The 17,747-nt window shown below is 46.7% G+C and overlaps 1 protein-coding gene across 1 annotated transcript; it reads left to right on the top strand.

Moving 5' to 3' along the window:
• Nucleotides 1-1,322: 1,322 nt before the first annotated feature.
• LOC101774198 (zinc finger MYM-type protein 1-like) lies at nucleotides 1,323-4,263 on the top strand. The gene is made up of 4 exons (XM_004966930.1): nucleotides 1,323-1,566; nucleotides 2,034-2,159; nucleotides 2,274-3,580; nucleotides 4,015-4,263. Exons 1-4 carry the CDS (start codon nucleotides 1,323-1,325, stop codon nucleotides 4,261-4,263), a joined length of 1,926 nt encoding a protein of 641 aa, XP_004966987.1.
• The last annotated feature ends 13,484 nt before the right edge of the window (nucleotides 4,264-17,747 follow it).

Here is a 17,747-nt window from a genome sequence, read left to right as displayed (position 1 = left end):
ATCCTATTTAGGGTGAATATGGTAATACCACCAAGGGCCATTAGACCCTGTGCTGGAAGGCTCTTGGATCAAATGATAAAGACATAGTTTGCAGAGAAAGATATAACTTTTCATGTAATTTAAGTAAACGTGAGAAAGATAAAATCTTCACTCCTTAACCGTCAGTATCTGACTGCTTGCAATGGGATATATGTGATTTTGTAATTAACGGCTGGAATAGTTCGCAGTAGAAGTCCCCTTTTATCCATTTCTTTATTACTCTAGATGGGCCCATCCTGCTTGGACTGAGACAAAGAAGAGAGAATTCCCTCAATGCTATTAAAAATTATACCACCTCTTCTCATTGTTATTGAAATTCTTCAGCCACTATATTAATTTTCCATTCCCTTCGCTGCCATTTCCGTCCACTAGCGGTTAAGTTACTGCTATCTGAAGTGGAAAAGGCGATTACGCCCCCCAGTAGACCCCACTTGTCATTCTCGAGGGCCTTATCTTCTTCCACGGTTCCACCTTCTCCCGGCCGTCCACATCTCCTCCTTCGCCTCCCTCCCCGTTCCTGCCCCTGCGCCGTAGGGGCGGAGCTACAGGGTATGCTGCATATGCTGCAGCATACCTTGTTTTTCCACCAAGGTAATTACTATACATACATATTTTATATAAAGAAAAAAGAAAATGGAAGCGAGAGAGCAGGTTGCAGGACAGCAGAGGAGGCCGACTCGTGCAAACTTGCGATTCCACCGTCAGGCCCACGCGGCCCACACGGATTGCGACCTCCTCACGCAACGGACTCCAGGTCTCCAGCACACGGCAGTTCGGCTTTGTCTCTTCGTGCGGCTTGCGGCGCGGCGTACAGCGTGCCCTACCCGGAATCTGCAGACCGCCGACTGCTGAGACGGAGAGACGAGACGGAGACGCCATCACACGACGGCAATACTACTTAGTCGATTGCCAGCCGGAAGCAGGCAGCAGCGAGCCAACGGCCAGTCCAGGCATCCAGCAGCAGGGCGCAGGCCAATAATCGTTCAAGATCTCGAGAAACACTGGCATCTGGTGAATTATTTGTTCTACGTTCTTTGGCTTTTATAAAAACATCTTTATTCGTGTATGATTTAATTACTAATTGCTTAGCCCTAAATTATAGATTCATCTAGCACGCAACAAGGTGGAGGATTTTACCCTACAGAAAAGTCGATCTAGATTGATCTTTTGTTCTGGACTCGTATCATGTGAGTGATCCATAATCACTTGTGTCAGTTCAATCGTATACAAGCACAATTTATTTAATTGTTTGGTGTTGTGTTCTTTGTAATATTTAAACAGTTATGAAGAGAGACGGGAACATTGCATCTCTTTTTCAGAAGCATGAAGCAAAGAGGAAGGCAGCAGCAGCTGCTGCTACTTCTAATTGTTCTTCTGATCCGGTTGTACCTGTGGTGGAAGAGCAAACTCGTGAGAGAGTAGTTGAGGAAATTGAAACTCATATCCTAGCGCCACCACCACCGCCCCCACCGCAGCCGTCTTCTGTGCCACCAGTTTATGACATCAATCGCCTTCCACAAGATCCAGGTGAAAGACGTCCCATTCTTAGTTATCCTACTAATGATCAAGATGCAATTCGAAAGCATATATTACTAAAGGTCCATTCAAGCCTTTTGCACATGATTTTCCGAAAACAAAGATTTCAGGAATAAATCGTCAATTCAATTATTGTTGGATGTACAATCATGAATGGATTGAATATAGTATTAAAAAGGATGCTGTATTTTGCTTTATATGCTACTTGTTCAAGAAGGGCACAGGGTCAGAGGCATTTACTGTTGATGGCTGGAATAATTGGAATATAGGAGAGAAGGCACTTCTCAAACATTTGGGTTCCAAGTCACATATCGCAGCTCAAGAGAGATATATTGGCTTTACAAATCCCAAGGTAGCAATTGATTATAATATTCAGAAGTGGAGTGATGAGGATCTTCGACTTTATAAGAAAAGGTTGACTTATTCACTTAGGTGTATCAAGTTTCTTTTGCATCAAGGGTTGGCGTTTCGTGGACATGATGAAAGTAAAGAATCTAGCAACAGAGGGAACTTCATTGAACTTTTGAAATTTCTTGCCGGAAATAGTGAAGAAGTGAATAAGTATGTTTTGGAGAATGCTCCAGGTAACTGTACCTTAACTAGCCCAGACATACAAAAGCAAATTATTCACTGCTGTGCCCTAGAAACTAGAAAGAAAATAATTGAAGAACTTGGTGATGAGCCTTATGCAATTTTAGCTGATGAGTATAGTGATATATCACATAAAGAACAACTAGCTCTTTGCTTGCGTTATGTTGATAAATTGGGAAGGCCATGTGAGCATTTTATTGGAGTTGTTCATGTAGATGATACTACCTCTTTATCACTGAAGAATGCAATTGAAGCTTTACTTTTAAGTCATGGCTTGAGTTTGACTCAAATCCGTGGTCAAGGATATGATGGGGCTAGCAACATGAAAGGAGATATTAAAGGGTTGAAAACATTGATCATGCAAGAATCACCTTCTACTTATTATATTCATTGTTTTGCTCATCAACTCCAATTGGTTCTTGTTGCTGTTGCTAAAGGAAATACTGATTGTAGCTTCTTTTTTGATCAAGTATCTATCTTGTTGAATATTGTTGGAGTTTCTTGTAAGCGCCATGACATGCTTAGAAATGCAAGGCTTGAGAATGTCAAGAAAGCACTTGACTGTGGTGAAATTGAATCTGGAACTGGATTACATCAAGAGATGGGTTTGCCTAGACCTGGAGATACTCGATGGGGATCTCATTACAAAACCATATGCAGCATCATTACTATGTATGAATCAATCCACGATGTACTGGTTGATCTTGGGGATGATTCGACATATAAGGATGATTGGACCAAAATACATTTTGTGACGGGAGCATTTGAGACCTTTGAGTTTGTTTTCTTTGCACACTTAATGTATATTATTCTTGGATACACAAATGAGTTATCTGAGTGTTTGCAAAGAAGGGAGCAAGACATTCTTAATGCAGTATCACTTGTTAATGTGGCAAAGAAAAGAATGCAAGAATTGAGGTCAAATGGCTGGGATAATTTTCTTGAGAGGGTCACCTCGTTTTGTGATAAACATGATGTTGATGTTCCTGCTATGGATGGTGATTATGTTCCTTATGGAAAATCAGCAAGGAAATCTCGTGCTCGAAAGCAAACCAATGATGACCACTTTAGAAGAGAAGTATATATTGGCGTCATTGATCAAATAAGTCAAGAACTTGATAATCGGTTTGATGAGATTAACATGGAGTTGATGTCTTGTATGGCAGCCTTCAATCCTTCTAATTCATTTGAGTCTTTTGATGCACAGAAGCTACGCAGACTAGCTAAGTTCTACCCAAAGGACTTCTCAAATAATAATTTGCTCAGACTTGAATTGCAGCTAGATAATTATATTGATGACATCAGGAAGGATGATAGATTCAAAGGTCTAGACAATATTGTTGACCTCTCATTTAAGCTTGTCCAAACAAAGAGGCATAAAGTGTATGATATGGTCTATGAGCTTCTTAAATTGGTATTGCTTCTACCTGTGGCAACAGCAAGTGTTGAAAGGGTGTTTTCTGCAATGGTTTTAGTGAAAACAAAGTTACGAAATAAGATGGGAGATAGTCTTTTGGATGATTGTCTAGTCACTTTTATTGAGCGAGATATTTTCTTTGAAGTTGATGAAGATGATATAATTGAGACATTTATGTCCCTTCGGAAGCGTCGAATAAAAACGTCATTATAGTAACGTTGTAAGTCTCTGGTACTCTATGCATATATTTCAATTATCAGTTTGGCTTTGAAACTATTTATATTGTATTTAATGGATATGGTTTCTACTTTATCCATGAATTTAAACCTTATTACCGAATTGGTAAATGGATTTACCGAATTGTGTATCATTTTTTTGGATGCATACCTTGACCTAAAATCCTAGATTCGCCACTTGACCTAAAATCCTAGATTCGCCACTGCTGCGCCGGCCCCGGACGGTCTCCCAGGCTGGTGGCCGTGGCCGCGCCGCCCCCAGGTAAGGCTCCCCCGCGCCTGTGCCGCCCTCCGCCCACGCCTCCGGAGCTGGAGCTTGGCTCCGCCGAGTGGTTCGACCCCACCGCGCGTGCCTGGAGGAGGCTGGAGCGCGTCCGGGCGCCGCCGTCGGCTGCGCACGTCGTGGTCCGGGGCCACGTGTGGTGCATCGAGGGAACGCCATGATGGAGTGGATGGGCACCCTCCGTGGGTGGCGTGAGGTCGGGCGTACCCGCCGGGGCTCAAGGCCGGCACGGCGTGCGCCGTCAGCGTCGGCGGCGGCAAGAAGGTGGTGATCACGGGCGCCCTCGACGGCATGGGCGGCGGCGGGTGCCACGCTTTGGGTGTTCAACGTCAAGACCAAGCAGTGGATCGTGGTGGGCCCGTCGCCGGAGTTCGCCGGCTTCGTCTTCTTCGTCACGTCCGCCGCCGGAGTTCAGCTGGAGGCCCGTGCGTGTAGATGGCGCGTGTAGGCGGCCATCCGTGTGGAGGGCAGGCCGCGCTCGCCAGCGCAAGACTCGTCGGCGCTCCGTCTGGTGCCCAGGCGGCGCGCGCCCGCACACGTGCCGGCGGCCCTCTGTCTGGCAGCCAGATCGCGATGGCCCACGCAACGGTCAGCGGCGCTCCACCCGACGCCCATGCCGGCGTCGAGGCCCAGTCCCACCAGTCCACCGCGTCCGCGTACTCCTTCTCCGGCGACACCCTCCGGCAGCTGGATTTGGGCCGACGGCGACGGTTGCGTCTGTCGTGTGGATAAGGCCCTCCAGGCCACCAGTGGGAAGGGAAAGGGGAGCCGGAGATAAGGCTGGCCACATGTGGGACCTTCCTGTCATTGGACGAGGGACAATTGAGGGAGTGAAAACAGTGAGAAATGACTGTCAACAACTTAACGGTCATTGACAGGACTGGCAGTGAAGGGAAAGAAAATTGACGTAGTGGCAATAAAGGAACTAAAGAATTTCAATGGTATTGTGAGAGAATTTCAATAGTACTGTGAGAGAATGCATTAAGGGAATTCTCTCAACAAAGAATGCAATTTCAATGGCATTGTGAGAGACTGCATTGAAGGAATTCTCTCAACAAAGAATGCATATGCATGACGATGATAGAAACTAGGAAGATTGGCGCGCTCTGCCGCGCCCATGCACGATCTTATATTTCATGTCTTGCCATCAAATTCTTGAAGACATTAATGGAACAAAAGAGGTCTTGCCATCAAATTCTTGAAGACATTAATGGAACAAAAGAGAGATGAAGTTACATGCAGCGGATCCCCAAGTTATTTTTTTTAAAAGACTTAACTCAAATGCAGCGGTTGACATAAGAAAAATAAGAACCAGCAGCATTTTTACACAATAAGAATTAACTTTTCTAAGAGTAGCGCAACAGCTAGGTCATCTAAAAAAGTTACATCATTTTGTATGGTCCCAGGAAATGAATTGAGAATAATTGGAAATGTTACATGGATTACAACAACAATCATGTCATAGGTACATAACGGTTTTGCCACCCAACAATTACAATAAAAAAAATTGTTTCGGCATACGCTGCAAAAGTCTCTAATGGAAAAAAAAAACAGATCTCATGGTACTAAGTTACAGCGTAGCAGCCCCTGAATGTCATCTGGAAGATTTTGCGAAAATGAGGAATTCCTCCATAAATCATATAGCACGCTTAGTCTAAACAGGGGACAAACTATTTTGTCAAAGAGCTCCCCTCCACGCATAAAGGTAGCTGCAAAAAAGGAGTTCAATTCAGCCGTGACAAACCAAAGACAGACAGTATGATGTCAGACTTTGAAATCAGGAGTTGTGAAGTTTCAAAGCATATAGACAGGTGATTACCTTTAGGGCTCCATGAGAAGATCCATTCTCATGCCAATAGCTGACAGCATCCATTACCAGGTGTGCGGAGCTGTGGGGTAAATGGTTCAACAGCAATTTCACGCAGATATAGAGTATCATGTTCCTTCAACTTTCAGCTATGGATGACTCGACATGTTAACTCCTAAAAAGGACTGCTGGAAAATATAATAGGGAAAACATTCAGGCAGTAATAAAATGCATATTTACTGAGCAATCATTCGTTTTCGGTTATACTTGGATGAAGCATCAAGAATATTGGGCCATATAGTTAGCTAAAATCTGCCTCTGATTGAATCACTTTAGTTTTGGCAAAGAAAGAAACATCTTATAGGATCAAATGAGAGGCACAGATTAATTGATGTTGCAGAACTGAAAAATGGAAGACATAAATCTTTGAAGCAGACCTGTATGCAGGAAAGATAATTTAATTTCACTCTTTTGTATCGCTGCTATTTAAGAACATAAGAGGCAGCACTGGATCATTACGTCCAATAACATAAATGGCTATCAAGATCGAAGGGCGCAATGGGGAAAAGAGCTTTAGCTAGCAATAAAGAGTACAAAAAATACCTTCGGAAGATGTTGCCATATATAAGAACCTGCCGAATCCAATGTTTTAGGCTAATAATCTTCTATTGGGCATGGACAAAACATGGTACTGCACAAAAGGAGAACAATGTAAAAAGAAGGTAAGTTTGAAATAGGAGTTCTGAAAACGTCTGTGTAATGACATAGTAAGTGTGAATAAAATAAGATCCGCTAACTACTTGTAATTGCTAATCTGCACCAGGTAGGTAGGCATACTGATACCCTGATTTCAATTACCAATTGGGCAATCGGCACAAAATTCGTATATTATTAGATCTTGGTTGCGCTTAACAAACTATTATTGACACAAGATGTCATTGTTACTGGGAAGGAATATATAACATAGTTGGACTGGCACATTGCATTCTCAGTGTGGTAATGGGCTATGCAAACAATAAGCTAGCTCTTGAGGCACAGCAGGACTGCATTGTTTTTGGACTTGGAATTGCATCAAAATTGAGTGTTTCATCATCATTAATCATTTTGAATCTCAAATTTCTAGCAATCCATTGAAATTAGGATATAGCTTTCTGAACTGGCGACTCAAATATTGATGAAATACAGTGAGCTTCAGGTCATTGTTTCAATAGCTTCCATACATCACTCTGTGATAGATAGCACAGCTAGGCAAGACTATGCTGATAAAATATATGATGACATTTGGCAAGCATAGTGGTAAGAAAGAACATGCAGCCTAATGACATGATATGAGAACTCAGTATACCTCTACAATTTTTAGGACCATATCACCAACATCATTAGCATATTGATCAGCAGTGACCATGAAGAAATTTAACTTTAATGTGCATGTCATCGACCATATCAACATCATTATCACTACTGCTATTGCTAAGGCAGAGATAGGAAGAATTTTATATGGTTGCTCAGAACAGCTAAAGCAAGTCCCAAAATAATACTTCGTGTTTACAAAATCCGTTAAAGTAATTAACATGTAGTTCTATATAAGGGAAAAAGAAATTATTCTGAAGTACAGATGCATCACCGCAAAGAGTTAATCTCAACTCCGGAGGCATGACGCCACCATATAGCAGTCAAACGAAGGCCATGAGTAAAATATGAGCAAACACGAGAATAGGTAGTAGATCGATGCAGAATATTTTACCTGCATCACAGGGGTTAAGTTGGGGTCGTGTCGGCGATCTTGTATTAGCATCGTAAGTCTCATGGATCCGTCCAGGCACCGCATCTCCGGAGCAAAGAGGTGAAGCATCAATCAAAGGACAGGAGTGTCCCTGAGCGGCCAAGAACCCGTACCTGGTGGAGGCAATGGCGTTGGGCACCGGGCACGCCGGCGGATGCAACGATGCAGCACCTGATTCGGCGATGCTTTGCTTCGGCCTTAGGCAACGGAGAAGATGACGAAGAAGATAATGGCACCGGCTTGGCTAGGCAAAGGCGTTCTTCTGCACCTGCACTAAGTGCTGCCGCGGCGCACTTCTCTGGCCGTAGGCGAAGGGGCTGAGGAGGTGAGCGAATGGGGGGCGCAGCACGAAGAGCAGAAGAGGAATAGGGAACGCGGAGTGGGCGAGGTTTGCCGCCGCGGCGCTCGAGGCTGTTCCTATATACGTTAGTTTTCGTGGGGAGGCAAGGACGACTCCCCTACCACGCGGGAAGCAAAGGGAGCGCGGCCAATTTGTGACCGGCAGGGTGGAGCGCTTGGTCACGGAGCAGGATGGAATTCATCCATTAGAGCAACAGTAATCTTCCAAAAATTTCTCCCCTAGAATTATATTATATATTGAAAGCTCTTCTAAATTTTATTTCCCCAAAATACTATCATCCCACAGTAAATCTTTAAAAACTAGCTTCCCCAATATTTGAAGACAGGCCACGTCATCAGGAGTAGACCTATCCAGTCTCCAGCTCCCCACACCTTGCATACAGTGACATCAGCCCGATCACAACCAGTCTCCAGCTCCCCACACCTTGCATACAGTGACATCAGCCCGATCACAACTCACAACATGCTCGTGCAAAGTAAGAAATTGTGACTCTGGACCCACCTGAATTATTTAAACCTTTCCTTCATATCTTTTGCCTAGTCACCTTATCTCTTTTGTATTGTGACTATGACTATGGGCTTAGCATATGAAATCATTAAGTCCTTGCAAAGTAAGAAAATGCCAGTAGGGTAGCCATAAGCCAAAACAATTTCCAGGTGACCACTGGGACACAGTGAATGAGGTGTAACTGTTTTTTTGAAGTCACTATGGGCAAACTGCGTAATTTCATTCTACAAATAGAGAAATCAAGACGATGACAGTATTTTTCTTCTTTAATCTCACATAAACAATAGAGAGTATTTTTTTCTTTAATCTCACAGCATGAAGCACCGTATTTGCATATCATGGTTTATGAAAAGAATGAGGTAAGCATGCCGATTCCTTCACAATTTTAAACATTTCTGCGCAAGGTTAGCAGAGCAATAGCATTATCTTGTACTCAATTCGTTGGAGTCGCTCAGTAAGTGCATGAGCACCGCGCCGAGGAAGACCCCGTCGGCGAACTGCGTGCCCTGCACGACGAACGCCTCGTCCCAACGCAAGAAGTAGGGGGACATCTGGCCGAGTAGCGTCCTCGCGAACACCGCTGCCAGGCACCACATCTTCGCTGCCACCAGCCCCCGCGCACGTAGGTTGGGCTTCGGGGCGTCGGTGGCGCCTGCGTCGGGCTCTGGGTCCCCACCCCTGCTGTGCGTCCATGCGGTGGTCGCGGCGAGGGCAAGGCAGAGGAGGAGGTGGAGGTGGGCGTTGGTGGTGGCGCGGGCCATGGCGCGCGAGGAGGTGTCAGGATTCACGAATGGATAAACTACTCGCTCGCCCGTGAATATGAGGAGTTGGCGGGGTCCATGACAGCGCTCCCGGCACCCTTCGCCGCCTCGCTCACCTAGCTCGCCGCCGACAAGTGCCTCCTTGCCACGCCGGCGCCACCCCCTCCATCGCCGCCCCTGATTCCGGCACAGACACGCTGATCTCCCAGCCCCGCGGTGTCCCACGCTGCGACGATGGAGGAGCTGGCAGGGTCCGCGGCGGCGCTGCTCGACTCCACTCCGCCGGCAAAGACCTCCTCCCACCGCTCAGCTTCCACCTCCTAGGCTCCTAAGAAGTGGATCACGCGGGCAAAATAAAAAAAACTCATGGGAAAGGAGGGGGGGGGGGGCGATTGGGGTACGGTCATAGTCGCGCAAATATGCAGGGCGACGGTGTCTCGATTCAGCTCATCCAATATTTTGGGTAGGTTTGGGGGAGCTATTGGAGAGAGTTTTTTTTTTTTTTTCTCCCTAATTAAGGTATTAGGAGTAATTTAAGAGAACTTTTTTTTGGGGGGGAAGGGAGGGGGGGGGGGGCTGACGGTCAAAAACTCATCAGCATCGGGTGGAGCGGGGAAGGGAATGTTCGCTGGCTCCCCGTACCCGTTCCCCGTCGGGGACACCGAATTAACGTGCATGTGCATTAGGAAATTGGTAAAAGAAGCCCAGCACGTAATATTGGCCCAAGCCCACAATAACCTGTAACCCTAGCACATTTCTCTCCCACACCCCTCTCCTCCGTCACTCAGCCGCCAGTCTGCCTCCTCCCTCAGCACGATGCTCTACACGGCGCGCGCGGTTGCGCTTCCCGTTCGTCGATCTCGCCTCCCCAGTCCCCACAGCTCGTGGCCTCCGAATCCCATCCGCGGTCCACGGCATCGGAATCCCGCGACGCTGCCTGCGGCCTGCAATCCGGCGGCGCTTGTACTGCAAGTCTGCAATTCAGCAGTCGCGGGGGTGTTTGTTTCTTTAGTCCCTCCTAAAATTTCATTCACATCGAATGTTTAGATACTAATTAGGAGTATTAAATATAAACTAATTACAAAACCAATTGCACAGATGGAGACCAATTTGCGAGACGAATCTATTGAGCCTAATTAGTTTATGATTTGACAATGTGATGCTACAGTAAACATGTGATGCTACAGTAAACATGTGCTAATGATGGATTAATTAGGCTTAATAGATTCATCTCGTGAATTAGCCTCCATCTGTGTAATTAGTTTTATAATTAGCTCATATTTAGTCCTCCTAATTAGCCTCCGAATATTCGATGTGACATGAATTTTAGGAGATCCTAAAGATCCAAACATCCCCTCATTCTCGTAGAGGAGCATTGGTCCTCGAGAACCAACAATGAATGATGCCGTTTTCATGGCTTTGCCTTTTGGTGAGCCTTGATGTCAATTTTGTCTTGTTCTCATTTCCTTTTTGTTTTTGTTGAGCAGGCTAGCAATTTGTAAAGGGTATGTGTGTGGATATGATCTATTTTGCTCATCTTTTTCGTTCTGTGTGTAAGGCTTTGTTTGGGAGGAAGGGGTTTAGCCCCCTCAAATGGAGCGCTAAACTTTAACCCTTTAGGGTTTTTGGGTGAGGGGCTAAATTTTAGCACTTGCATTGACAAAAGACTTATTTACCCCTGCGGTTGTCCCATCTCTCCATTTCCTCCCTCAAGCCGTACCCTGGTTCCTCTTTCTGTTCTTACTTCTCTTGCTAGAACAAGAAGCAAAGCTAGCACCAGCAATTGGATCTCCATTTCCTCCCTCGCGCCGCACCTGCGCCACCGCGACTGTGCCTCCGCTTGAGCCGAACTGCCGCCGTTCTTCGCGCCTCTGCTGGCCCGCTCGCCTGCGCCCGTCGCCCTAGCCTCCTGTGCATGTGCGGGGCCGGCGGAGGGGGCAGGGCCGAGCGGAGGGGGCGGAGCCGGGCGAAGGAGGTGCCCCGCTATGCGGTGAACTTGGCGAAGGCGTGAAGGATGACGATCTCGTCCTCATCCATCCACAGCCACTGGAAGACTGGGCGGCGCTCCTCGGTGGAGGCGGGTGCAGCGGCGACAGAGGCGGAGGCGGGCGCGGCGGGAGGAGAGGAGAGGGAGTGCGGGGAGGGGGCATCTGGGGAATAATTGGAACTGGGACCACATTTTAGCCCCTTTAGCCCATTTTAGCACCCCTTGGAGGGGCTAAAGGATTTAGGGGGGCTAAAGTTTAGTACCCCTATTTTAGCCCTCCTGTTTGGAAGCAAGGGGTTAAAATTTGGCTAAAAAGGGGGCTAAAGCCGACTTTTTTTATTTTAGCCATTTTCACAAAAAAATTTCACAAATCACCCCTGGCGGAACTAATTCAAAAAATGGACCCACAGCTTGGCGCCAGGGTGGCTGGCGGCAAGCTAACACGTCTTGGCGCCAGCCTCCATAGCGCCAAGATCCAGCCCCTAGATCTTACGTGGTGAGCTGCTGACGGCTTACGTGGCGAGCGGCAAAGCCTTAGCCCCAAGATCTATGGCACCAAGGCTTGGCGCTAGCTCGGCGCCAAGATCTAGGCTGGCGCCAAGCCTGCTACCATAGGAACGGCGTTCCTTTCCTTTCTTGCTTCTTCATTCCAACTATTCTTGCTATCTCCAGCGCCGCCGCCGCCCTCCACGCGCGCCGCCGCCACCGCCGCCCGCGCCCACCCCTGGGTGCCCTCTCCCACCGGTGTCCACCCGCTCCCACCCTTGGGTGCTCGTCGGTGGCCGCCCGCCCCACCCCTGGCCGCCAGTGTGCGTTGTCTCCTACAGTGATTTAGGTAAGAATAGTTAGTTAGTAGAATAGTTAGGTAGTTAGTAGAATAGTTAGATAGATTGATTAGTTAGATAGATAAATAGATAAAAAGATAGAATAGTTAGGAAGAATTTAGATAGGTAGGTAGAATTGTTAGATAAAATAGTTAGATAGATAAAATGATAGTTAGATAAAATTGTTAGATATGAAAACTAATTTAATTTGGTAGGTTTTGTGTATGAATTGCAACGATAGAAGGAATACAAAATACTCATGACACTATTTAACTAGGTGGATGTGCTTATAGATAGATAAATAGATAAGAAGATAGAATTGTTAGATAGAGAAATAGATAGTTAGATAGAATTTTCTTTGTATGTAATTTTGTTTACGTAGTTAGATATATAGTTAGTTGCATAGTAATATAGTTATTACGATATTTAGTTAAGTAGTTATATACTTAGGTACATATTAGGTGACATAGTTAGTTAGTAGTATTTAGTAGTTAGTAATGAATTGATAGTATCTCATTTCATACTAGAGACCTTGTACTTAGAATCCTTCATTTATTATGGACTAAATGAATTGTGCGTCATTATGTTTATGTACTAGATGGACAACGTAGTGAGCATATATCATGGAGGCACCGTGGAAAGGGATGACTATGGATGTGTTTAAGTTTGTTGCCATGCAATGCGAGGTTGTGATATTCGATGAGAAGCCCTCGTTTAGTGAGTTGGTTGCAAGAGCTCCGGAGGAGCTACATTGTCATGGAGATGATGACATCGCAGTCGAGGGCGTACTTCACCTAGGTTCCCCTCTCAACATTCAAAGGAAGATGGTCCCAATTCGGTGTGCAGACCAATGGGAGAAATATGTGAGAATGATTATGAATGGCCATTCCCCAAGTATGGAAGTGGTTGTTTGTCGGGTGTTAGTTGATCCAATTCCTCGTCGGTTTTCCCGACCAATGGGTCAACGGGCACACTTTGTCCCTCCCATCCCGGAACCTGTTATGGACGTGGAGGTTGCACCTACGGTTCCCGATGCTGAATTTGCCCCCAATGAAGTAGTTGGAGATGTTTGTCAGACTGTTAATGATGTGGCAGATTCTCCTCATGAGATCCTTTTGACACATAATCATCCGAGTAAGTGTCTTATCAGTTTCTCTTATTGGGAGCTAACCTCCTTCGTTCCATCAATTTGTTCTTTACTCATATTGCTACTTATGTTGCAGGAGACATTCCTGGAAATGTGGATGTGCCTCCAGTTGCTGCGCAAGTGCAATGTGGAGATGGATTGCGTGGCTCCAATAGTGTTGAAATTATAAATGATGAAGATGTATATGAGATGGGAGTGGATCTTGATTCTGATGATGATCGCCCTGTTGGAGAGATGACAGAGAGTGATGTTGAGATGTTCAAGCGTATCTTCCCGGATGCCTTGATCCGAGAGTTCACGAGTTCAGCGATTTTACCCATTCCGATCAGACGTTTGCAGAAGGATGTGATGATGAGCTCCTAGAAGCTCCTAAGGCCGGCTCTAGTATGGTGATTGAGGAGGGTAGGGTATTCAAGGACCTTCCCGCATTGAAGAGGTGGTTGCAGGCGTTTGCGGTGATACAGAAGAGACCTTACAAGTTCTTGCATTCATATGTGCAGTGCCGTTACACAGTTGTGTGTGACAAGGAACGGTGCCCATGGAGGGTTTGTGCAAGGAAGCAAAATATCACCGAGAAGTGGAAGATCACAAAAGTTGTCAGTCCACACAATTGTGCTGACCATGAGCTTACAGTGAGACATCGGCAGCTGACATCTATCCTAATTGTCAAGCGGATGATGGGAATATTGAAGGAACAACCTGCTGGCGCTAGAAATCGGTCAACCGAATCCCAGCGTCCGACACACGACCCGGGAGAATCTGCTTAACTCCTGTTCGGGTGATTGCCCTGGTGCGGTTCGCGCGGTGTGCCAGCCAATCTGACCTGTTGATTGGCAAGGAATAATACGTGTCAGGTCCAGAAATCACGATCGGCTAAATTTCCGATCTCGAGAGAGCTTATCAGCGAATCGGCTGATTTGACGTAATAAGGAAATCGGCTATGAGACAGCCGAACACTGTAGCTTTGTAGACAGAAAGCTACTGGAGTAATCAACGCAAAGCTATGATAACAACACTAGGAATAGATCTAATCGGCAATATGTAAAATAGATGGATTTAACAGCAGAACGTGAAGAAAGCCGAAACTACCGATTCCTAGCCGGATAACTGGTGATAAAACTAGAAAGACAGGTAAAACCTATGATTCTAGCAAATATCGATAACTAGTGAATAAATCTAAACGAAACAACAGCGATACGCCCGAAGTTAAAGCTTAGAATGTATTCGGTAAGCGGAACTTACAAGATTGGCCGGGGATCAAGTTGATACAGCCCTGCCAACTCGCACGAACTCGTGAAAAGAGAAAGTATTTGGCGAAGTCGCCTGCTTGAAAGTAAGTACGAGGAAAAAGTAGTGATTGTATTGATTTGTTGATGATTACAGATTTACAAAGGTAGCTATTTATAGCCCCGTACAGATGACTTCTTAACCGACTAGAATTCTATCCCTAATTCAAACAGAAAACGAATATTTACAAGCACGATTCGTGCTAGGTTGGTTACTCTACGCTTCATGGGCTGATCTCCCCCTTATCCTTTTATCTCTTTCCAAGCCCATACAGGCCCAATTAACCCAACCTCCTAATCGGCCGATTCCTTATCGGCAAAAGGCAACCGATTGGGACCCCGGCACGTTCGATCCGAAGCGAGACAGAAGTCATTGGCCGATCTCGCACTGTAGCACCGTTCGTCCGATTCCCAACTGTGCTTCTCCGATTCCCTCTCTTCTTGGCGCCGATTTTACTAGTGACGAAATCTGGCGTCAACACATGCCCCCCAGTTTCGGAGTAAAATATAGTCCTTTACTTCGAAATTCTTTATAACCTCCCCTCCGAAACGGCCGCGATGAAAATATCCTTCCGTTTCGCGATCTTCCAGCTGATGATTGCAATCTTTTCGAAACGGGCGCCCACGACAACCACTACTCCCGAAAAACTCGAAACGCCGGCGCAGTAAAAATTCCATTTTTACCCTCCTTCAGGCATCCTTTAAATAGCGGTTCACCCCGCACTTCATCTTCAAGCTCACGTCTCTCTTTCTCAGCGCGCGCCCCCTCTTCTTTCCTTAGCACCTTTCCCTTGCCGCCGAAGCTTTCTAGCGCCATCCTCCTGCTACTTTTTCCCCTTCTCCTCCAATGGCGGCTCCTTCCGGCAGCTCTCCAGCGCGCGACGTCCCGGAAGTAGCACCTCCGGCGGTAGTGGCGACGGCAGTTGCTCCATCAACAGAAGAAGGAGCTTCATCGGAGATCCCAATGGCGATCCCCATCGCGGCCTCATCGTCCGCATCTGCACCGGTGACCACGCCAACCACACGGAACTTCATCCTAGAGGTTAATACCGAATCCTTCTTCTATCGGCAATGCATTTACTTTAGATCTGTTTCTCACTTTTTTACATCCCCCTTTCCTTTTTTAGGCAGTTAGGCATCGCATTACCATCCATCTCACGGGAAATCCCGGCCTTATTTGTCTCAGACCTATGGGGAACCCAGATCCAATAGAGCTTATCAACTTAGAAACCCACAGGATACCCTTCAAACAGTCCGACATGGACCTAGATCACTGGTTGGGCACTTTCAGGTCCTGGCCGAATGAAACCCCAGGTTGGAGGGAGTGGTACCAACGGGTAGCCGCGTCGAAGAGCGTCTCATGGGACGAGCTCAAAATCGGCCAGTGTATCAACCTGTCTTTATCCCAGATGGAGAAAAATGAGCCGTTGGTAATAGCGGCTTCTTACTTTTGGTCTGATGCACTCAATGCTTTCTTATTTGGGCACGGACCTATGACCCCAACACTGGCCGATGTGGTTCTGTTGACCGGTCTTGACATTTCTTCCCCGGACACACCTTTCCACCTTTTAGCCGCAACGTCACATCGGCTGGACACAAGGGGAATCGGCGGGTGGAAGGGATTCATCAGAAGTAATAAAAGAACCGGGTCTGTTGAGAATAGGGAGCATACGGCCTTCTTAATGATGTGGTTAGAAAAACACTTCTTTTGTGGAAGAGCCGCCGGCCCATCAACCAACACCCAGGCTTTAGCCGAAGCACTGTCCAGAGGAAACCGTGTCCCCCTTGGGAAACATTTGCTAGGGGCGGCGTACCACATGCTCCATCAAATCGGCATCAGACTATCCAAGGGAGAGCCGATCGGAAATCCAGGCGGACCCTGGTGGTTCATCAACCTGTGGCTGAACCTTTACATGAGCGAGATCACTCAGCAGAGGGTGGACCGTATGATGTTCCCCAACATCGAATCGGCAGAAGACCCTACCGAACGTCGCCGATGCATGTCCTTTGGTGAAGCGGCATCAGCCTTTCCAGGTTGCACGTATTCTGCTACAAAAGTAGCCGAGTACTTCCGATGCTTTTATAACGGCTTTAATGAAGATGCGACCGTTTGGTTTCCTTATCGGCGGGATGACTCAATCTTTGAACTCCCAACCTGCTTCGATTCGACCACTGGACGATTTGACGAAGAGCTCAACGATGAGTTAATCAAGCCAGGAATCTTACCAGCCAACTTCTTTTCGGGGAAAGATGCCCCCACGTATGAGTTCTACAACCCTTCTGTTGCAGCATGTCAGTTCGGCATGGGTCAGCTGCCGATTCAAATGTATTTTGCTGGCCGAATCAAGTTCAGAGATGAGCTCACATTCGGCCTGGACTACAGTCGGGTACGAGACCGGATTCCGGACTCTAACACCATTGACCTGAACAACTGGATAGTAGCTCCCTTTGCTGTCCAGCCGTTCAAACTCTGGTGGGCCGATTGGAAGCAATTTCTCTTCTGCAATTCGGCATCGGCATACTGCAACCTCCTGGATCCAGCCAACATCGACCCGAACGTCGAGGTATTTTCCTTAGCCGATTTTTACTCTTCTTAACATGATTGAATACTAATGGTTTTATTATTTTTTCAGGCCGAAAATCGTACACCTCCAACACACAGCCGGAGTGGTCGGCTACTAGAGGGTCATCATCCATACACCTCCTATCCTCTCATCGGCTATGACGCTCCGTCCGTGGACGTGATTGCTGGCCGATCGAAACAAGTTCAGAAGAGGATCGCCAAGAAGACCAGTCGTCGAGTCCGAGCCCGTATAGAATCAGCGGATCCTCCTATGCTCATATCGGCAGAGACTCCGGCCGCACCACCCTCTCAGGCCATCAAAGGTGCCGATACCCAAGTCGTCGCACAAGCTGGGGCAGCGGCCGCGTCATTGTTGTTAGAGGCCATTCAGGTAAACCCAAGTTTCATTCCTCCCGATTGTTGTTCTGATATTAACCCTTCTTATCTTAGACTGCACAGAGCACTCCCATGGACACCCGACAATTGGCAGCAGCCCAATCGGCCATCGACGCGCCCCCGCTTCCATCCGTTGAGGTATAGAACTATTTCACCGATTTTCCCTGGTATTTGCATAATGTACTTATTCAATTCTCTGACACAGGTCATCGGCACACCAAGC

Source organism: Setaria italica, chromosome IV (genome assembly GCF_000263155.2).
Source record: "Setaria italica strain Yugu1 chromosome IV, Setaria_italica_v2.0, whole genome shotgun sequence".
Classification (NCBI taxonomy): Eukaryota; Viridiplantae; Streptophyta; class Magnoliopsida; order Poales; family Poaceae; genus Setaria; species Setaria italica.
The sequence above is the reverse complement of the archived record's forward strand: the minus strand, read 5'-3'. Positions and strand labels throughout refer to the sequence as shown.